Here is a 23667-nt window from a genome sequence, read left to right as displayed (position 1 = left end):
TCCTCTGAGTCTGGGTATGATATTCTCTTTCCTCCTAGTTGTAGAATTTCCACTCAGCCAGCCTTCCTGTGGTTTTGGATGATGTCCGTTCTGTCCTTTAGTTATATCTCTGAAGTGGTTGTTCGAGGCGGCGATCTCCTGCGTTAACCTACGCCGCCATCTTGGTTTCTCTAGTTCTTCCTCTTTTGGCTGTCACCCTTGCTCATTACCCACGTCTAACGCAAGTTGTGTGTAGAGGTTCGGTTCTGCCGTGCGCTCAGGGAAACGGAGTGGGTCTCCATGCGGGCAGGGAGTCCGGGCTGTCTGCACCCGGAGGGCCCGTGAAGGGCGAGTCTTTATCACCACAGCCGGTGCCTTGGCACCCACACTCCTGCCCAGCAGCAGGCGGGGGTGCATGCCACGTGCCCGCACATGGGAGACCCTCAGGCAATGGTCGTCATCACCATATTATTTATTTATTATTATTTCTCTAATCCTCACCTGAGGATGTTTTTATTGATTTGAGACAGAGGAAGGGAGAGAGTGAGAGCGAGAGGGGGAGATAGAAACATCGATTGGTTGCCTCCCATACACATCCCAACCAGGGATCGAACCTGCAACCTAGGTATGTGCCCTGACTGGGAACCAAACCGCAACCTTTTTGGTGCACGGGATGACATGACGCTCCAACCAACATAGCCACCCGGCTGGGGCACAGCCATTATTTCTATTGCTGCTCAGGTCTACTTTGAAATGACTGCTCTCTGGTTCTGTCTCTCTATGTATCCAGCATCCATCTGTGTTAGTCAGGGTTTCCCAGAGAAACAGGCGACTGCATCACTAGGAGATAACGTGTGTGTGTGTGTGTGTGTGTGTGTGTGTGTGTGTGTGTGTGTGTGTATCCTTATACCTTCTTCTATCTCAGGTATTTGTATGTGGTATATTACAACAGAGGGGGAGAGGGAGAGAGGGGAGAAGATTTATTATGAGGAATAGGCTCCCGTGATTATGGGGGCTGAGAAGTCTGCAGGCTGGAGATCTCTGACAGCCGGTGGCGTAGTTCTGGTCTTGGTCTGAAGGCTGGAGAACCAGGGGAGCTGATGGCGTAAATCTCAGTCCACGGTCATGAGAAGACCCAGGTCCCAGCTCACACAGGCAGGCAGGAGGAAAACGGGGCACATTGCTTCTTCCTCTGCCTCTTGTCCTCCTCATGCCTTCAGCGAATAAAACAGTGCCTACCCACGTGGGGGAGGCAATCTACTTACTGAAGCTACAGATTCAAACGCTGCTCGTCTCATGAGGAAACACCCTCAGAGACACACCAGAAGCAACTTAAAGCAAGTGAAGCGCTGAGCCCCGCTGTGGCCTGTGCACTGATGACCGCACGGTCCATTTCTTTCAGTACCCGGGGCACCAGGGAAACCAGGAAACAAGCAGCAGGGAGGCTGGCTGGTGTGATGCCTGGGTTTTCCACGCTGACAACACATCCCCAGCGCTTGCTTCCTGTGGCAGCACTGCCTTTCGGGGGTGGGGAGGGGGGAGAGGGGGAGTGCCAGCAGCCCGCTCACTATGTGAAGGTATGTTCCTCGTGTGCACCCACGTCCGTCTACAGCGGGATGCTTGCCCGTCGTGGGACGCAGGCACTGTCAGGGTCCTCAGTGACTCTGAAAACAAAGACTTTTGGAGAATTGGTGGGGCTTTCTCTACAAGAAGACATCTGCTTTCCTACATGCACCAGCTGTTCTAGAATTACCTGCTCTCTGATGACTGGTTGAGAAGCATTTCCTTCAAACCAAACCATGGCCTTTGCAGCCAGTGATGACAGAAGCATGGCGCCAGAGGTAGGACTTCCTGAGCTGCCTATGGTGTGGCTTGTGGCTCAGCTGGGCCAGGATGGCACTGGTGCCTCAGGAGGCAGGGCCGGCCCTGCCCGGGGGAGGGGGCCGGACTGGGGAAGGGTAGGTGGTAGACGGTCAAAGAGGGGATGTGAGCTTTTCCAATCCTATACTTTCGGAAACTTTTTCCTAAGATAATATTAAGGCAATGGCTTCCAAACCCTGATGTTCTCTATTCACTTATTACCGTCCTCTCTTTTTATTCCCTTTACAATGAAAACGTTTGTTAGACTTTTTGAAAACATGGCAAACAGTGTGGACACAGAGATGAGACCATAAGCTGAGGTCATATGATGTGATGCCATAGCTCCTCCTTGGCAGTGAATGAGGACACCTGGATGAGAAGGTAAATTAGATTATTTAAAAGCGGTTGGGCAGAGTTTTTTGAATTTTGCTCATCCCTGGGCATCTGTCTCTGGATATGTTTGGGGTAGATCTAGCAACCTGTGGAGTTCTCTGTTGAGATGAAGATGTGGTGTGTGAGGAGTTGGAGGAGAGAAGGAAGACATCAGGTGAAAAGGTCAATTGCCTAAAGGAGACAAAGGACAAAGATCCCTTTGATGTGGGAGCTCATTTCTAATTTTTGAAACTGTTATCCTTACTTTTACCAGCTTCAGATTCACAGCGGTCTCCTTCTCGCTCGCCTTTGGATTGCTTTCCTTATAAACACAAGCCAGTCATTAGAAACCTGAGCATCCAACCCTCTGGAGCCAAAGGATTGTCTCCGGGGCTGGGTCTGTCCTCATGTCAGCACCAGGGTTGTTGGCTAGCGAATATTTTTCTGAACGCCGGGCCCCAGTGCCAGGCTCCTGAGGCTGAATCCTGGTCTTTGTTGAGATGCTGCAGCAGACTCCGGATGTCCTATCAGGGTTTGGAGCCCCTGCCAAGGCGGGTACATGGGATATGGGCACTGGCAGATTTGGCCACATGGGCAGCCAAGAGAGGTGACAGCTGGCACTGTTACCCACATGCAGACCACACAGGGGTGGTCATGTCAGATGCTGTGCCAGGAGGGAGGCAGAGTGGATCGGAGATGACACCTGAGGAGCAAGAAAATTGGTTGACTTATTTCCTGCCCTTCCTGTTCCTACAGCTTGGGGATGACTGGGCCATTTTGTGGTCTTCCCAAAGGAGACCTCTGAACTGCTATCTGCACAGAGGCTGGTGAGGGAGCCCTGTCTCGCTAACTGGGGGGATATGACTGTGAACACATAAGATCTGTTAACAGCTGGGAGAGATGCAGAAAGGAGCACAGAATCTTGCTGTGCTGTCTACAGCAAGCATGTCAAACTCAAAGGCTAACACTAGCCAAATAAACAAGGTTTAAGTTTATGTGGGCCACAAAACAACAAAAGCTTCAATTTTCATAAAAACATAGATTTCAGTAGAGACATGCTGAATACAAAGGGCTGAAATGAGTAATCGTTAACTTAAAATAATAGAAAATTTTAGTAAAAATTAATATTTTTTCTTGAACATTAACTTACCAGATACTGAATAACTGCACAAATTAATAAGTATAACGCAAATAATCCAATTTTTCTTGTTCTCCGAAAGTGAAATATTTCCTGTTGCGCACACCAAACAAGTTAGTACAAGACTAATGACGTGATGATCGGCTGCTAAAATACTCACTGCTGGTATTAGTGGAGAGAAATGGTGCGCCTGCGCGTAAGGGAAATGAATGAAAACCGATTATAGTAATCAGTCATTAGTGAACGTTGTAGTTCATTATTAATAATTATGTATAACAGGGTATTGTAAAAATTAAGTTACAAAATCTTTATTAAAACATTTCTTACATACCGTTATATTGTCTGGGCCACAAAAATATTTGTTGTGGGCCGCGTGCAGCCCGCGAGTTTGACATGCTTGGTCTACAGCATCTTATGCCTACGCCGTGTGTCATGGCCACAGCAGGCTTCTCGAGCAGGAGGGACGTTGGAGTCCTTAGGAAGGCCTCAGGTGTGTCTTTGCAGCCACATAGAGCCCCAAGATCGCAGTGCTCCTGGGTTCTTACCTGTGAGAACCCTCCAAAGGGACTGAAGGGGCCTGTGGCTGTAAAGGTCTCTGCGGGTCCACTTTAGCTCCCGCCCTCACGGAAGTTAGAGTGCAGCTGGCACGCACTGAGCTCGGCCCGTAACTACACTCCCCTGGATTATGTCACTTAACCTCACAGCAACCTTCTGAGGCTGGACAATTATTTTCCCCTTCTGAGATGAGACTGAAGCTTATGGACATTGAGTAGTTTGCCCAAGACCCATGGCTAATAGGAGATGAGGCTGGAATTGAATTCAGCAGTCTGTTTCCAGGTGCTCAGTCGTGAATTAGTGTTTTAAAAATTTATCTTTATTGTTAAAAGTATTATAGATGTCCCTCTTTTTCATCCCATTGACCCATGAATATTTTTTAAATATAGACATTAGTAACAGCCTCTGTAGTATTTTTATAGTATCTTAATTTTTCACTGATGGGAAGATATAATAAAACTAGCTGATCCTACAGGAAGAAAGTATTCTTTGACAAATCCAATGACACTTTATTTTCTGTTTGTTAATCCTCATTTGAGGATATTTCTTTCCCTTAATTTTTAGAGAGGGAGGGGTAGAGATGGAGAGAGAGAGAAACATTGATGTGAGAGAGAGACATCGATTGGATGCCTCCCACACAAGCCCCAACCAGGGCCAGGGCTCAAGCCTGCAACCAAGGTACGTGCCCTTGATCAGAACTGAACCTGGGACCTGTCAGTCCAAGTGCCAACACTCTATCCACTGAGCAAAACTGGCTAGGGCTAATGACACTTTCTTACCTTGATTCTTATCCATAGTGGGGATGACAAGAACAGACTTGCAAAGTAAATGACCCTGATTTGGTACTTTTAAACCAAGGAGGCCAACAAAGGAGAATTTCAAGAGGGGAGTAGACAATAATGCTATATGCTATGCAGAAAGACAGTAAAATGGGAACTTATAAGATTCCATCAGACTTGTGGTTAAATTTTTATTTTTATTAAACTTATTGGGGGTGACATTGGTTAATAAAGTTATATAGGCTTATATCTATTGCCTCCTTGTATACCAAAAGAGGTCTTCCTCCCCCGGTTTAAATGAACTAGATCATATATACGTGGTACTAAATGCAAAATATCTGAGGATACAATGAAAAGCCTAGGTCTCCCGCCCATTCCTGGACCCCAGGCACCCAGTTCTCTTTCCAGGAAGCAAACCATATTACCAACTTATGGTGTATCCTGAGATACTCTGTATACATATCCTATATAATAAAAGGCTAAGATGCAAATCGACCGGACAGTGGAATGACCAGCTGCTATGACGCACACTGACCATCAGGGGGCAGATGCTCAACACAGGAACTGCCTCCTGGTGGCCAGTGCGCTCCCATAGGGGGAGTGCCGCTCAGCTGGGCTCATGGCTGGCGAGTGCAGTGGCGGTGGCGGGAGCCTCTCCTGCCACTGTGGCAGCGCTAAGGATGTCCGATTGCCAGTGTAGGCCCGCTCCCCACAGAGAGTGAGCCTAAGCCATCAGTTGGACATCCCCCAGAGGGCTCCCAGACTGCAAGAGGGCGCAGGCCGGGCTGAGGGACCCCTGCCCTGAGTGCAAGAATTTCGTGCACTGGACCTCTAGTAATGAATAAATGCATAAACTTTTTTTTAAACAGAGGATCATATTATATGCAGTGTTCTGCACCTTTTTAATTTAACAATATTCTATGGTCTTGTAGACCCTCCCATAACAGTATGGCAAGTTTCCTCATTAGTTTCTGCAGATGCACAGGGTTCCATGGTGTGGATGTTTCCTAATTTACTTAATAAAGGTATGCTTCTAGGTGACCCTAAAAAGCACTGATATCTGGGAAAGATACCACAAAGGACTTTCTCTTTGGACAGAAAGGTCGCTACCTGGGTATGTGGAGCTGAGGAACTCTCATGTGGAAAGGGTACTGTACCAGGGCTACCTGAACTCAGCAAGAACTAGCTTACTTCAGAGGGACTTTGTTACAACCTACATTATGATTTATAAACTTGCATTTCTGAAAATGGCATACCTCCTTATACATTAGCTAGAGGAGCAGCCAAGATACTATCTTCAGTCTTTTGGGAAATGAGGTAAGTTATAAACCTTTTTCATCTTTGTAACTCTAGCATCCTCAGAGAATCTAAGTTCTCATTTTCTAGCCTCTAATTCCTAATATTTATAATATCCTCTAATTTCTCATTTCCAGTAGAGAAAGTTCTGCACTCAGATTTGACCAGTTTAAAATCCACTACTTACTGACTTTGGATAGTGGCTGAACTTTGACCTCCTATCTCCTCATCTATAAAGCAGGAATTGTATTGCCTATTTTCTTAGAGTTTTCATTAGGATTAAATGAGCTAACATTTAGAACACCTAACGAAGTCCTTGTCAGAAAAAGTTTTAATTATTCATTTTCTCTGTTTTGCTCTTCTGCCTCTTATAAGGTATGACCCATGCAATTGATCATTGCTCATTCTTGATATATGTTAACTTATAAATTGGAATATTTATAAATCAGTTTTCTGTGAGTTTTGTTATAGACTTAGAATAGAATAGAATAAGTTTTACGAAAGGCCCGTTGCATGAAAATTTGTGCACTTGAGGCCTGCGCCCTCTCACCTAAGCCATTAGTCAGACATCCTTATGGCTGCTAGCAGAGGCGGGAGAGGCTCCCAGCACCGCCATGGGCCTGGCCAGCCGTGAGCCAGCTTCTGGCTGAGCAGTGCTCCCACTATAGGAGTGCACTGACCACCAGGAGGCAGCTCCTGCATTGAGCATCTGCCCCCTGGTGGTTAGTGCATGTCATAGCAACCAGTCATTCCCAGTTGTTCCCCTGTTAGGGTCAATTTGCATATTACCCTTTTATTATATAGGATTATTATATAGGATTTTAAGTGGAGGATACATGATCAGAAATTCCTTTGTGTGTGAACTGAATAATTAAAAAAATTACTTGCAGAATTAACAATTCAAAACATATTTAGCAACACAAATAAAAATGATTTAATCAGTTTTATTCTCACAGAGGTTCATAGTTATAGGCCTAGTTTAAGTAATTGGTAAATATAATAAAAATCAAGGAGAATTCTTGAATTGTGGCTTGTATTCTATTTCAACTCTGCATCTATTCTCTCAATTCTGAATCTATGTTCACATCAAAATCATTAGCAGTTTTCTAAAAAGAGAATGTGTTTTCTCTGAATTAGACTGATATTGTCCAAATTTTGGCAACTATTTCACGACTCCCCACCCCCAAATGGCAGAAAGTTCTCTCAAACTGTCTTAGGCTAAAAAATGAACTTAATGACTCAGGTATTGGAAAAAAAAAAAGCGATCTTCAGGTATGTCTTGATTCTATCAATGTAAGTTTTTGGTCATAAAAATATTTAGGAGCTATTTTTGTTTTAAAAGTTTACTTTTGGTTTATTAAACCTAAACTGAAAAACTCAGTTCTTGTAATTAAAGTTGAACTTTAAGTATAAATGCTCCAACTTTCTTTTACCTTCTTGAATATAGGGAATATAGTTACGACAATTGTTTTAATGTCTCTATTAATTCTGTCATCTGTGGCATTTCTGTATCTGTTTCTATTGAGAATGTTCCTCTCCCTGAGCTTTACTTTCCTGTGTCTTATCTGGTAAGTTTTGGTTGGATTGCAAACACTAACTTTTATCTTGTATTCCTCTATTCTTGAGCTTTCTTGCACATGATTTACTTGGAAGCAATTTGATTCTATTGGCTCTTGCATTTAAGGTTTGTTCGGTGGGACCAGAATAGCATTTAGTGCAATTTCCCCCATCACCCTGTGAGTACTCTGCCAATTCCTCATGAATAATGAGGCAACTGGTAGATAGGAACAGACTATTTCTAGCCGCATGTGAGCAAAGATTGCTCCTGCTCCCCATAACCCTCTGAGGTTCTTTCCCATGCCTCCTTACACACATGCACTGAGCATTCATCTCATCTGCAGATCTCAAGAACTTGCTTCCTCTCTAGCTCTCTTCTCTCCAGTACTTGACCCTGCCCAGCCTGCCTTGACTTTCCCAGATGCACACTCTATTGCTGCACTCAGGGAGGCTGCTCGGCTACCACCGGCCGTGCTATAGCCTGAAAACCTCTCTCCAGGTCAACTCGTGCAATGGCAGGGCTTCAACTTCTTTGGAATTTTACCTAAAGATTGTAAATTTTAAGGGTATAAGTAAAAAATTCATAATTTTGATCACACTAGGATGTACTAGTAAGTCTGTCTTGCAATTGGTCACAGTACACAATTACCTGGTGGTGGTGATGAAATGGAAGCTTTCATTTCAAGGCAAACTTTTCTTTCTGATTTTGCTTTTCTTTCATTGTAGAGCCCCATCTATGACAAGCAAACTGATCTTTCCCATGTTTATGCCTAACTGCTGAAATCCTCTCTGACAGGTGGCCAAGCCTGCCAGTTCATGTGTGAGCTCACTAGTGAGGTATTTGTTTTGTTGACCATCCTGAGTGGGCTGGCTCAGGTGAGCTGCACTGCCTTGAGGGCCCTAGAATGAATGCTCCTGCTCTGCACAACTCATCACACGGAGAAAAAGAAGAGGTAAAGTGACTGACTGAGGTTGACCAGGGAGGAGTGGCTTGGCAAGACTCCAAGCCTCGTGCAGTGGAAAGACCGATTCGGAGCCGACAGATGTGTGTTGTCTTTGGCTCCACCATGTGCCATGACTTTGAGCAGAGTATTTCACCTTCTGAATTTTGTTTCCTTCTATAAAACTGGAACTGTATTACCTACTTGTCAGTGTTGTGAGGATTAAGCGATGTAACCTTTGTAAATCACTTGGCAGTGCAGTTCCCTTTCCTCCTGATCTCTATCCCTGATCTGAGCTTTCCCAGGACAGTAATCAACTCTTCTGAGGAGAATCGTCCTCGGGGAGACAGATAAAACTGGTTTCTGAATTAGCCACGTGTGGCCTTGCTGGTAAGCCCTGCTGAGCTGCCCAGTCCGATAGTACACTGTGGCCTGGCAAGATGCTGGATGGCCTGCTGAGTAACCGACACCAGGACAGATGGGACTAAGCTGTGTACAGTTTGAGAAAGGCCAAGGTTTCCCCAGATATATATTTTTTAAAAGACCAAACCTTTATAGGTTCCACAGGAAGGTTTCTATCTCATAACCTTGGCAATGGCCTTTTTTAAAAAAATATATATATTTTTAAGATATTACATCTGTGTCCTTATCCCCACGTTATCCCCTACCCTCCCCACCCGTCATGCCCTCACCTCCCCCCCCACCCTCCCCGCCTCCCATTGTCCATGTCCATTGGCTAGGCCTATATGCTTGCATATAAGTCCTTTGGTTGATCTCTCCCCCTTACCCCCACCCTCCCCTACCTTCCCTCCAGGGCCCGACAGTCCAATCAATGCCTCTCCATCTCTGGATCAGTCCTTGTTCATCAGTTTATGTTATTCATTATATTCCACAAATGAGTGAGATCATGTGGTATTTATCCCTTAAAGAATATCCTTCAGCATTTCATATAATCCTGGTTTGGTGATGATGAACTCCTTTAGCTTTTCCTTATCTGTGAAGCTCTTTATCTGACCTTCAGTTCTGAATGATAGCTTTGCTGGGTAAAGTAATCTTGGATGTAGGTTCTTGGCATTCATCACTTTGAATATTCCTTGCCATTCCCTTCTGGCCTGTATGGTTTCTGTTGAGAAATCAGCTGACAGTCGTATGGGTACTCCCTTGTAGGTAACTAACTGTTTCTCTCTTGCTGCTTTTAAGATTCTTTCTTTGTCTTTAGCCCTTGGCATTTTAATTATGATGTGTCTTGGTGCGGTCCTCTTTGGATTCCTCTTATTTGGGGTTCTCTGCAATTCCTGGACCTGTAAGTCTATTTCTTTCATCAGGCAGGGGAAGTTTTCTGTCATTATTTCTTCAAATAGGTTTTCAATATCTTGCTCTCTCTCTTCTTCTGGCACCCCGATAATTCAGATGTTGGTATGTTTGAAGTTGTCCCAGAGGCTCCTTACACTATCTTCATCTTTTTGGGTTCTTTTTTCGTTTTGCTTTTCCGGATAGGTGTTTTTTGCTTCTTCGTATTTCAGATCTTTGACTTGGTTCTTGGGATCCTCTCATCTGCTGTTGGATCTCTGTATATTATTCTTTATTTCAGTCAGTGTATGTTTAATTTCTGACTGGTCCTTTTGCATTTTTTTGGCATTCTCATTAAGATCCTTGAAGGTCTCACTAAGTTCCTCGGAGGTTTGTAGAAGATTCTTGAGTAACCTTATAACCTGGTTCTGAACTCTATGTCCTCCATTAGTTTGCTTTCCTCCATTTCTTTCATTTGTGACATGTTTGTCTTCACATTTTTGGCTGACTGTGAGGAGCCACTGTGTCTATAAGAAGAACTGCTGTGCTGGAGACACCCTTATGCGGTAGGACTTGCTTCAGTGGGGCTTTGGTGCTCACTGAGTCTGCTTCTTAAGTGTGTCCCTTATAGATGTGAGGAGTTGAAATCTAGTATCTGACCCAGAGTACCCTGGCTCCTGGATCTCCAAGTGAACCACTGTGTGGGTCCGCCCAGCAGGGGCTACAGCGGTATCAGCAGATTTCTCCTCTTTGTTTGGAGTTTGGAAGTTTTGGAGCTCTCTGAGTCACTGTAGTTTGTTAGGCTGCAAAAGCGCAGGTGCCTCCTTTGTGCTGCCGAGCACAGCTTGGGAGGGGATGTAGTGGGGTGGGGTCTCAGAGAGTTCCCAGGGCGGGGCAAATAGCAATGGTGTTGTCGGCGACCCTGCGACTCCGACTCCGTGACTCCCCAAGTGCCGCGCACCCACAGCAACAATGATCCCTGCGAGCAGCTCTGTGAGAAAGTCACCTTCGCTTTCAGACCCGCTGCAAGACAGTCCAATTTCTCCCCGTAGGAGCCTGGGACCCCAGCGTCTCGCTGTAAATGAGTTCAGTGCGTTCGAGAGCTTGTCCCCTTCCGATTGAAAAAAACCGCGCACCCAGGTGCAGCAGCCTTGCGTGCACCTCCGTACCTCTGTTCTTGGCGCCTCTCCCCTCCTACTCGGTCTCAATGCTCTTTTTTCTTTCCTTCTAGTTGTAGAACTTCCACTCGGATCAGCTTTCCCGTGGTTCTGGATGATAGCTGTTTTGTCTTATAGTTGTGGTTTTAATGTTGTTGTGGGGGGCAGCACGTACAGGTTTGTACCTTATGCCGCCATCTTGGTTCTTCGGCAATGGCCTTCTTTTATGTGTCCATAAGACAAGCTTTAAAAAATTATATTTTCATTGATGAGAATATTTTGCTAAAATTTTTTTCCAATTACAGTTCACATACAATATTATTAGTTTCAGGTATACAAGACAATAATTAGACATTTATATAACTTATGAAGTGATAGCCTCAATAAAGCTAGTACCATCTTACATAGTTATTACAATACTAGTAGCCCTGTGCACAAATCCGTGCACCAGTAGGTCACTGCCACCCTCCTGTAGCTCTCCACCCACTGCATCGCCCTCCTGTAGGTCACTCCTTCATAGCTTGTCGCCCTGCCCTCTCCTGTAGCTTTCCGCCTCCCGCTTGCTTGCTGCCCTGCCCTGTAGCTCTCTGCTGCCCGTAGCCCGTACGTAGCCAGTAGGTTGCTGCTGTCCTCCTTTAGCTCCCCCCGCCTCCCCTCCTCACCCACTCACAGCTTGCTGCCCTGCCCCTTCCTGTAGCTCTCCACAGCCCGCTTGTACCTCGCTCGCCCACCCTCCTGCTGATCTGTGATCTGGTTGTGATGTGCTTGGTTGTTATGTCTCAAGGCATAATGGCTAATTAGCATATTCCTCTTATTATATAGGATTATTAACTATATTCCCTATGCTGTACTTTACATCCCCATGACTATTTTGTAACTGCCAATTTGTACAACTTAATCTCTTCACCCTTTTCACTCATCTCCCCAACCACCCTCTGACAACCATCAGTTTATCTGTATCTATGAGTTTGTTTTGTTTTTTAGATTCTACATCTAAGTAATATCACATGGTATTTGTCTTCCTCTGTCTGACTTATTTCACTTAGCATGATACCCTCCAGGTCAATTTGTTGCAAATGGCAAGATTTCACTCTTTTTTATGGCTATGTAATATTTCATTGTATATATGTACCATTTCTTTATCTGTCTACTGATGGACTCTTAGGTTGCTTCTACATCTTGGCAGTTATTAAGGGATGCTACAATGAACTCAGTGATACATATAATTTGTGAATTCGTGTTTTTGATTTCTTTGGATAAATAGCCGGAAGTGAAATTGCTGGGTAATTGCTCTTAGTTCTATTTTTAATTTTTTTTAGAAACCTCCATACTATTTACTGCACCAATTTACAATCCCACAGCAGTGCACAAGGATTCCCTTTTCTCCACATCCTTGCTAACATGTTTGTTGACCTATTGATGATAGCCATTCTGGCCTGTGCTTTGGTGTGATGACATTGACTCATGGGGCCTGTGGTGCAGAAATAGTCTGTGAGTCTTGTATTATTAGGATGTTGTCTGTAAATTACAGGTTCCTCTTAATGAGGCTCATTAGGAGGAAAGGTCCCTGGCCTTTATAAAAGGAACAGCTCTTTCTTTGGAGCCATAGGCTGATTTTATGGCTGCCTTGAGTTATATGATTGACCAACATTCCTGCTTGGTGCTGCATACCAGGAAGGCTGGAACCAAATTTAACACTCACTTTTATGTAAGATTTAGAACTCCATGGAATAAATGTTTTACATATGTTCATTCTAGATGTTGTTAGTGTTTGTTGATAGTATATAAAAGAGGGATTTTATGTGATAAGATGTATATAGGTGTGCTAGACGGAGAAGAGACATTAAAGTGGTTTTAAAATCTCCACTTAAAATCTAGGGGGAACATAGGAAACCAAAAACCACAAAACAGTAATTTCATAATAAAAATGCATACAAGTAGGAGAGTCATGAACCAATAGAGTAACATTTGTATATTGTATTCTTAAACTTTCACTAGTTTCAATAACTATTTATTATATCAATATTTCAACATTATATTCAGACAGAGGTTTCTTTCCTTCCAAGTACTTTCTCATTTGGGAAACATAACAGAAGAGGGAATGTACAATGTTAAAAATTTATTTCTGAAATGCTTTATTCTTTTAATCAGTACACATTATATTAAGTATAGAATTTCCTTAAAAATTAACAAATAATTCTAAGTTTCACTGTTAGGACACTGATATAGAGAAGAAAACATCTGGCTCTTTTGACTTTTCTTTTTACATTTGTCCAAGTCCAAGTCCAAGTAGAGTCTCATATTAAGGTTCTTCTGTGCTATTTCTGTCCAAGTTGTGACAGCTACAACATAAATATAGCTTTTTATTAATCACAAAAGATACAGGCATTCAAATATTTTTAAACACCTTCAAATGCACATTTGCATTTATTGCATTTCTAGAATAAAACACTTTTACCACTAACTCAAATGTTTAAGATTTGTAGGTATTTTAAAACTAAATAGCAATAAACACTGTCATGGCAAAAAATGTGGAAAACATTTATAGGTGCAAATTCAACCAATGAAAAACAAAAACCCTGAGAATGATAAAATTAATATTTACCTCAATATGAAAATGTAAATAAGGAAAAAACATCATGGGACTTCACTGCTGACAGATCACTTCTCCACTTATTTTAATTAATTTTATATTTCTAGGAGGTTATTAAAAGGACAAGGCTTTCAATTTAGAAAGGCTGTTTTATCTCTTATTGGATGAATTCTCTCAGAGATAGCAACTATAAACTTTAAGCAAAATACAAAACCAACTAGGAGAACAACTGAAAGGAGGTAATAGCACTGGCTGGGTCCCTGCTTCAGTGATTCTTAGCCTCAAGGAGGCCAGAGTTGGTACCATACTGGAGCTAAAATTCTGATAGAAAAACTGCAGTTTCTGGCCTGAAGGACTAGAGGAGTTTGGGGCAATGAAAGTCACTGAAAAGTGAGGGAGAAATCCTGGAAAGGAGAGAGCCAGTGTGATGTGGTCCTAAACCCTGTGTATAGACTTTTCCTAAATCTATGGTAAAACCTTGAACCACTTGTGAATAAAAGAGACTAAGAACTGTCCCAGAGACAGTTTGAAATCCGAATCTAATCAAGGTAATTACCTGCTAAAGCCACAAGTCAACACTCTTTAGAGAAATACAATTCAGTTTCCAAAATAAAATAACAATATTAAAGATACAATCTAAAATTAAGTCAATATATGAAGAAACAGGAAAATATGATCCATTCTCTAGGACAGTGATGGCGATCCTATGACACGCGTGTCAGAGGTGACACGCGAACTCATTTTTTTGGTTGATTTTTCTTTGTTAAATGGTATTTAAATATATAAAATACAATATCAAAAATATAAGTCGTTGTTTTACTATGGTTGCAAATATCAAAAAATTTCTATATGTGACACAGCACCAGAGTTAAGTTAGGGTTTTTCAAAATGCTGACACGCCGAGCTCAAAAGGTTCGCCATCACTGCTCTAGGAGGAAAGACAATGGAGACTGACAGCAAGATAATCCAGGTTTTAAAAGCTGTGACAACTTTCCTCAATTATGGAAAATATGCTAACAATGAAAAGATAAAAAATCTTAGCAGAGAAATACAAACTATATAGAAAAACAAATAAAAATTCTAGAACTGGGAGAAACTAAGATGGCGGCATAGATAAACACCGGGAAATTGCTGCCTCACAACAATTGAAAATTACATCAAAAACACAAAACGGACATCATCCAGAACTTCAGGAAGGCTGGCTGAGTGTAAATTCTACAACTAGAAGGAAAGAAAAGCACACTGGGAGCCAGAGGAGCTGCGGAGGTGGAGTGCAGAGGTACGGGGGCCCACGCGCGTGGAAAGGGTCTGGCACCTGAGGACGCGGCTGTCTTTTTGAATCCTGAGGGAGACACAAGCTCCCGACGGCTCTGAAATCCCGTTCCGGGAAGTCTCTGGGGACCCAGAACTCATACGGGGAGAAACTGGTCTGTCTGGCAGCAGGCGATCTTGAGGGCGGCTTTCCCTCAGAGGTGCTTGCAGCCATTGCCAGGACACTGGGACTCGCGACTCCTTAGGGCGGGGCTGAGGCTCCGCCATAGCGGCTTGCTCCGCCCTTTGATTCCTTGAGACCCCGCCCCGCCCAGGCTGCAGCAGAGGCTTTTGCATATGAATGCCCCGGCCATTTGCAACCTGTAATTACCTAACCGCAGCTGGGCCAGATAGACCCAGAGCTTCCAAGAGAAGGCCTAAGGCCCCACAGCGGCTTGCATTGCTACACAGCTGAGCAGCATCAGGGCACTTCCAAACTCCAAAAAAAAGGGAAGGGGAATCTGCAGTTCTCTTCGTAGTTCCTGCTGTGTAACCTCAGGCAGAGGCTAGATTAGCACCTCCTTAGATCCAAGAGCCACTGTACCCAGTTGTCAGAGGGGGACCATCCGGATTACAACTCCTCAGATCCATAAGGGACACACTCAGGGTGCAGTCTCAGTGAGCACCAAAGCCTCACTGAAGCAAGTCTTGCCCCAGAAGGGTGTCTCCAGCACAGAAGTTCTCCCACTGCAGACACAGCTGATTCTCACTGCCGATTGGCCTGGAGGTCAATTCCTCCCAGTGATCCTACAACAACCAAGGCATAGCTACAACAAGACTGTGCACAAAGCCCACAAGGGGGTGCACCAAGAGTGTCCACCTCAGGTAACTGGGGAGGCTGAGCCACTGGGCCCTACAGGACACCTAGCACACAAAGCCACTCTATCAACACAGGGAAGCAGCCAAAATGCGGAGACAAAGAAACAGGTCACAAATGGCAGAAACGGAGGAAAGCAAACGACTGGATATAGAGTTCAAGGCCATGTTTATAAGGTTTTTCAAGAACTTTATGGAAACTGCCGATAAATTTAATGAGTCCCTCAATAAGTATAGTGAGACCATGGAGGACATGAAAAAGGACCAACTAGAAATTAAGCATACACTGACTGAAATAAAGAATAATTTACAGAGATCCAACAGCAGACAAGAGGATCCCAAGAATCAAGTCAAAGATTTGAAATACAAAGAAACAAAAAATACCCAACCGAAAAAGAAAAAAGAAAAGAGATTCCAAAAATATGAAGATAGTGTAAGGAGCCTCTGGGACAACTTCAAGCGTACCAACATCAGAATTATAGGGGTACCAGAAGAAGAGAGAGGGCAAGATATTGAAAACCTATTTGAAGAAATAATGAAAGAAAACTTCCCCTACCTGGTGAAAGAAATAGACTTACAAGTCCAGGAAGCGCAGAGAACCCCAAACAAAAGGAATCCAAAGAGGACCACACCAAGACACATCATAATTAAAATGCCAAGAGCAAAAGACAAAGAGAGAATCTTAAAAGCAGCAAGAGAAAGACAGTCAGTTACCTACAAGGGAGTACCCATACGACTGTCAGCTGATTTCTCAACAGAAACCATGCAGGCCAGAAGAGAGTGGCAAGAAATATTCAAAGTGATGAATAGCAAGAACCTACAACCAAGATTACTTTATACAGCAAAGCTATCATTCAGAATAGAAGGTCAGATAAAGAGCTTCACAGATAAGAAAACGCTAAAGGAGTTCATCACCACCAAACCAGCATTATATGAAATGCTGAAAGGGATTCTTTAAGAAGAGGAAGAAGGAAAAGGAACTCTTACCATTTGTCACAGCATGGATGGAACTGGAGAGCAGATAAATACCACATGATCTCACTCATTTATGGAATATAATGAACAACATAAACTGATGAACAAGGACTGATCCATAGACGGAGAGGCATTGATTGGACTGTTGGGCATTGGAGGGAGGGTAGGGGAGGGTGGGGGTAAGGATCAACCAAAGGACTTACATGCAGGCATATAGGCCTAACCAATGGACACGGACAATGGGGGGGGGGGGGGTAGAGGGTAACGTGGGGACAAGGACACATATGTAATATCTTAATCAATAAAAAATATATTAATAAAAAAATAAAATAAAATAAAATAAAAAATTCTAGAACTGGTAAATATATTATTCAACAGTAGAATGGGGATAACAGAGTAAACAGACTTAGTGAATCTGAGGACAGAGCAGCTTAAAACTGTACAACCTAATGAACAGAGTCCTTAGGAATCTGTGAGACAATATAAAAAGGTGAACATATATGTAGATGGAGCCCCAACAGGAGAGGAGAGAGAGAATTGGGTATAAAAATACTTGAAGGACTCTCATAGCCAGTTAGCCTGGAGGTCAAATCACCCCTGGTATTACCGACAACAATTAAGGCTTAACTACAAGACTGCGCACAAAGACCACTAGGGGGTGCACCAAGAAAAGATAAAAAAATGCGGAGACAAAGAAACAGGACTCAAATGTCAGAAATGGAAGATATAGAGCTCAAAACCACACTTTTAAGGTCTCTCAAGAACTGTCTAGAAGCTGCCGATAAACTTAGTAAGGCCCTCGAAAAGACTGGTGAGACCGCCGATAAATGTAGTGAGATCCTCAAGAAATCTAATGAGACCCTCGATGTTGTGATAAAGAACCAACTAGAAATTAAGCATACACTGACTGAAATAAAGAATATTATACAGACACCCAACAGCAGACCAGAGGAGCGCAAGAATCAAGTCAAAGATTCAAAACGCGAAGAAGCAAAAAACACCCAACTGGAAAAGCAAAATGAAAAAAGAATCCGAAAATACGAAGATAGTGTGAGGAGCCTCTGGGACAGCTTCAAGCAAACCAACATCAGAATTATAGGGGTGCCAGAAGATGAGAGAGAGCAAGATATTGAAAACCTATTTGAAGAAATAATGACAGAAAACTTCCCCCACCTGGTGAAAGAAATAGACTTACAGGTCCAGGAAGCGCAGAGAACCCCAAACAAAAGGAATCCAAAGAGGACCACACCAAGACACATCATAATTAAAATGCCAAGAGCAAAAGACAAAGAGAGAATCTTAAAAGCAGCAAGAGAAAGAAACCCAGTTACCTACAAGGGAATACCCATACGACTGTCAGCTGATTTCTCAACAGAAACTTTGCAGGCCAGAAGGGAATGGCAAGAAATATTCAAAGTGATGAATACCAAGAACCTACAACCAAGATTACTTTATCCAGCAAAGCTATCATTCAGAACGGAAGGTCAGATAAAGAGCTTCACAGATAAGGAAAAGCTAAAGGAGTTCATCACCACCAAACCAGTATTATATGAAATGCTGAAAGGTATCCTTTAAGAAGAGGAAGAAGCCCTAGCTGGTTTGGCTCAGTGGATAGAGCGTCGGCCTGCAGACTGAAAGGTCCCCGGTTCGATTCTGGTCAAGGGCATGTACCTTGGTTGCGGGCACATCCCCAGTAGGAGGTGTGCAGGAAGCAGCTGATCGATGTTTCTCTCTCATCGATGTTTCTAACTCTCTATCCCTCTCCCTTCCTCTCTGTAAAATAATCAATAAAAATATATTAAAAAAAAAAAGAAGAGGAAGAAGAAGAAAAAGGTAAAGATACAAATTATGAACAACAAATATGCATCTATCAACAAGTGAATCTAAGAATCAAGTGAATAAATAATCTGGTGATCATAATAGAATCAGGGACATAGAAAGGGAATGGACTGACTATTCTTGGGGGGGAAAGGGGTGTGGGAGATGCGGAAAGAGACTGGACAAAAATTGTGCACCTATGGTAGAGGACAGTGGGTGGGGAGTGAGGGCGGAGGGTGGGGCGGCAACTGGGAGGAGGGGAGTTATGGGGGGAAAAAGAGGAACAAATGTAATAATCTGAACAATAAAGATTTAATTAAAAAAAAAATACTTGAAGAAATAACAGCTGAAAATCCCCTAAATTTTGTGAATGTATAAATTTATAGGGTTAAAAAAATTCAGTGATCCTGAAACATAATACACACACAAAAAAACATAACTAAATTTCTGAAAACCAAAGAAAATAAAAAATATTGAAAGGCAGAGAAAAATTATGTATTACATATAAAGTTACATCAATCTGAATGACTGCAGACTTCCCATCAGAAACAATGGAAGGCAGAAGATTATGGAATGATCTTTAAAGTGTTGAAAAACTGTCAATTCAGAATTCTATATCCAACAATAATTTATATGAAGGTGAAATAAGGACATTTTCATATGAAAGAAAATTAAGAGAATTCACTGCTAGCATACCTGAGCTACGCTGAATGCTAGAAAAAGTTTTTCAGTCAACAGATAAAAATTAGAATTATTCTAAGGGATGAAGAGCACTGGAAATCATATCTGTGTAAATGCAAAAGACTTCTTTATATCTGAAGTACAAATGATAACACTGTCCACTGTCATGTAATGTTAGTGATATATGTAGATACAAATTATATGACAATCACAGCATAAATATTGAGGAAATAAGTCTATATGGTTGCAAGATTTCTGCATTTAATGAAAATGGCACAATATGAAATCTAGTCTATGAACAGTTAAAGATATATATATGATGATGATCTCCACAGCAACCACTAAATTAATAATGCAGAGATGTAACTAAAAAAAAACCTGTGGGTGAATTAAAATAGAACTCTAAAAAGTGTTCAAATAATTCAAAATAAGGCAGGGAAGGAGGAACAGATGAACACCAAACAGAAGGCTAGTAGAAAGCAAACAGTAAAATGGTAGCCCTAAATCCAATCGAATAACTGATTAGATATCAACTGACTCCAATTAAAAGACAGAGATTATTGCCCAGCTGGTGTGCTCAGTGGTTGAGGTCATGGTTCACTTCCCAGTCAGGGCACATGCCCAGGTTGCAGACTTGATCCCCAGTAGGGGATGTACAGGAGGCAGCCAATCAATGATTCTCTCTCATCATTGATGTTTCTATCTCTCGGTCTCCCTTCCTTTCTGAAATCAATAAAAATATATTTATAAAAAAAAGGCAGATTGTCAAAATGGTTGTAAAAAACCTAAAAGATCCAACTATATGCTACCTATAAGATATATAAGTTGAAAGTAAACAGATGGAAAAGTTGTAACATGTAAGCCATAAGTGTGAGAAAGCTAGAGTGGCTATGTCATTATCAGATAAAGTGGACTTCAAGACAAAGTATTACCAGATGTGTAGAAGAATACTACATAACAAAAGAGGCTATTAGGAAATACAACAATCATGTATGTGAGTTTACTAATAACAGAGCTAAAAGTGCAAAAAGCAGAAATTGAAAGATAATTCTATAATTACAGTTGATTTTAATATCAGTCTTTTCATACCTAATAGAAATAGACCAAAAAAATAATAATAAGGACACAGAGAATCTAAGTAATGCCTTCAACTACCTTGACCAAAATGCTATTTATAGAGCCCTTCCCTCAATTTTTGTATAATGCATGTCCCAATTAAGTGCACATGAAGTGCCTAGCAAAACAGACTATATGTTGGGCCATAAAAAGAATTTATGTTCTCTAACCACAAAGGAATGAAATTAGAATTCAGTAAGAATAAGTAATATATCCAGAAAACCTACAAACACTTGAAAACAACCATAGATCTCTACATTATAAATGGGCTAAAAAATAAATCACCAGGTAAATTAAAAATATTTCAAACAATGATAATGAAGATATATCAACATTTGTGGAACACAGGTAAAGCAGTGTTTGGCAAAAGTTTTAATTTTATAGTTTTTTAAATGCTTATTTTAGAAAAGAAAAACTAAAGTAGTTGACTTAATATTCCAACTTCAGAAAAGAAGGATAAAGTAAACCCAAAGTAATCAAAATAAAATAATACAAGCCTTGAAATCAATGACTAGAAAACTAACAGAAAATTAGCATAAACAATATCTGGCTCATTAGAAAATATTAACAAATTTGAGGATTCTCCAGTTAACCTAACCAAGCAAAAAGATTCTGTTTACATGATGTTCTAGAATAGGCAAAACTAATCCACAACAGAAAAACATCAAGGCAATGTTGTTGGGCAGGAGTTGATGAGGGGCTAGGATTGACTGGGAACGGCCATAAAGAAACTTTGTGGTGTGATGGTTCTGTATCTTTCTTTTTAAATATATTTTATTCATTTTTCACAGAGAGGGAGAGGGATAGAGAGTCAGAAACATCGATCAGCTGCCTCCTGCACACCCCCTACTGGGGATGTGCCTGCAACCAAGGTACATGCCCTTGACCGGAATCGAACCTGGGACCCTTCAGTCCGCAGGCTGACGCTCTATCCACTGAGCCAAACCAGTTAGGGTTACGGTTCTGTATCTTGTTGGGGGTTCGGGTTACTTAGGTGAACGTATCTGACAAAACTCAGGGATGTACACTTAAGATCTGTGTATTTCACTGCTGTAAATTTTACCTCCAAAGGCTTAAAAAAAACGAACCCTAAGCAGACAATGAACTCTAATAGTATTGACACAGTGTGTTGAGAGGAAAGTATATTGATATCTATAATTTACTTTAAAATTAATAAAGTAAGTTGGGGTCATGAATGAACAATGGATAGACGGGTAGGTATCTTAGAAAGTACAGTAAAATGTTAATGGGGAGTGTAATGTGCTCAGTGCAAATTCTCCAACTTTTCTGTATATTTGAAATTCTCATAATGCCATTCGGACACTATATTGAGGTTAAAAATATAAGAACTAAATAATGGGGTAAGAAAGTTGTGCTAGAAAAAAAAACAGGTACTAAAAATGAGTAAAGGATATAGTTATTATTTTTGTGGCAATCATGGCAAAGGTGAGTGAATATTACTCATCAGTCTACTGAGCAATTCAGGTAGTTCAAGCTTAAAAAGCTATAAAGTTAATATAATTACTGAGAACACTACTACAACAATGTATAGACCCTGTACACTTCAGCTACTGCTGTCATTAACTTCCACAGTGAATGTAATCCCACTGTATCACCTGAGTGCATTTGGTAGGAACAGCCCAAGAAAGTGACTTTATTTCTTAGCCCAATTTGTGATAGGCTTTGCAAAATCAGAAACGTAGACAGTATGTAAGGAAATGCTGAATTAAAATTTTCCTAATTGAGTACACTACTCGAATTTACCTTTTTACAGATTTGGAATACTGAAAATAATGTTACTTATCAGAGTTTTTTGTACAGTTGTCCATGTCAAAACCTTACATTTTGTTATAGCTCTATGGTTTCAGCTGGTTTAGATGAATATAATGATTCTCTTTTGAAAAATACCAACAGCAACTTAGGGTATGTTAACAGAAACAAACTAAAAAGGTAAACTTTACCTGTTTTACGAACTGTGTAGCATTAAAAAGTTCACTGCAGCCATATAAAATGTGTTTGCCCGGTTTCCCCTGTAAAAATCAGATACAAGTAAGTAACAAGTATTCTCAAGAAGAGGGATTAAAGCTAACAAATCTTTTTGTTATTCTTAAAGATATTTTTTGGGGGGTGGGGGGGAGAAGGTGTTGGATTTTAACCCAAAATTGCATGGAATAAAGTGGTGAAGTGGCATAGTATTTTTTAAAATATGGAAATAGAAGGGATCTGATAACTGCCACATTTCATAATTATCTATAAAATCTTAGGCCAACACTCTTGCAATGAAGGATTTGTATTCATTGAAGAAAACATTCTTAGATTTTTTTTTATGTGGCTCTATGGCCACAAAGGCTATAAAAGACCCCTCCTTGTACAAGACGATGCCCCTGAGACCAGAGTATCTTACACAGATCTTGGAGGTTTACATTGTGAAGATGAAGTATGTGCTGTGCAAGTGACATAGAATCCCAGCAGTTGTGCTGGGAGTTTGAAGATTTATGGCATCGGCCTATTTTTTTTTCTCCTGTTGTACCAAAATCTCTATCTTTATTAAAGCCTTACATCACATAGGACATAAGGAATGATCATTCTTTAATGTTAAGTAAATAAGTGAAGATTACAAGATGTCAGTCTAACAATCACTAATTCCATCACACCTGCATTTAATTTATTAATTTATTTAGCTTTTCAAGTCACACCCTTTCCTCCATATTCTCCTTCTGCTTAGTTGTCCATTACTCCCTGCTGCTGTCAGCTCTGAATTGTACTCCACTGCCAATCTGCTACCTTTAAAGCTCTTGTTTGCTGAAAAAGCAGCATTCTAATTTGTGAGAAGTATGTTGCTGACTGAAGTCAATGGGATAGGAGAAAAATGCTTATGATTCAGGTAATGTGTTTGGTAAATCATTTCACCAAGGGAGACCCTTTGGGAGAGGGGTTACCTGAAGTCTCTAAACATGTAAAGTCAAACTAAGATAGATAGCTGCAAAATACATGACATCAAAAAGATGTATTGTTTTCCACCTCAAGTACAATTTTAGTCCAGAAATGAATGTGATGGGAATAAAAAAAACCAGTCCTGTATGAAGGATTTTTAAACTACCTCTAGAAAAGGGGTTTATGTAAAAATCAGGAGAGCCCTTGAGATAGAGTGTGTTAGCATTCTAAAGACAGAACAACTCTTATAAACATTAAATGATAAAAGAATAAAAAGGTCAACATGTACCTTTATGTAGTCAATGAGATTTTGATATTCAATGTAGTTGCCTCCTCCAACCACAAAGACAATTGCCTAAAAATGCAAACAGAAAAATAAGTTAAAAGAAATAGTTAAAACACCATTTTAAAACAGTATTTTAAGTTTTCAAGCATAAAGTTTTTAGGCGGGAACATATTCCACACATAGGTAAAAGAAAATACTAGCTAGCAAAGGTCA

General features: G+C 41.3%; 1 protein-coding gene across 2 annotated transcripts in view; it reads right to left on the bottom strand.

The window, feature by feature from the left end:
* Window positions 1–13028: 13028 nt before the first annotated feature.
* The window catches only part of SCFD1 (sec1 family domain containing 1), a 128611-nt gene continuing 117972 nt past the window's right edge, over window positions 13029–23667 (bottom strand). For both annotated transcript variants that reach the window (XM_059709712.1, XM_059709720.1), the window contains 3 exons: window positions 23458–23523; window positions 22196–22264; window positions 13029–13266 (listed from right to left, as the gene is read on the bottom strand). In XM_059709712.1, the coding sequence (XP_059565695.1) occupies window positions 13243–13266; window positions 22196–22264; window positions 23458–23523 (159 nt within the window). In that variant the 3' untranslated portion in view covers window positions 13029–13242. The remainder of the gene's footprint in view (window positions 13267–22195; window positions 22265–23457; window positions 23524–23667) is intronic.

The sequence above is a fragment of the Myotis daubentonii genome, chromosome 1 (genome assembly GCF_963259705.1).
Source record: "Myotis daubentonii chromosome 1, mMyoDau2.1, whole genome shotgun sequence".
NCBI classification, from domain to species: domain Eukaryota; kingdom Metazoa; phylum Chordata; class Mammalia; order Chiroptera; family Vespertilionidae; genus Myotis; species Myotis daubentonii.
This window is presented reverse-complemented; position numbering and strand designations above follow the sequence as displayed.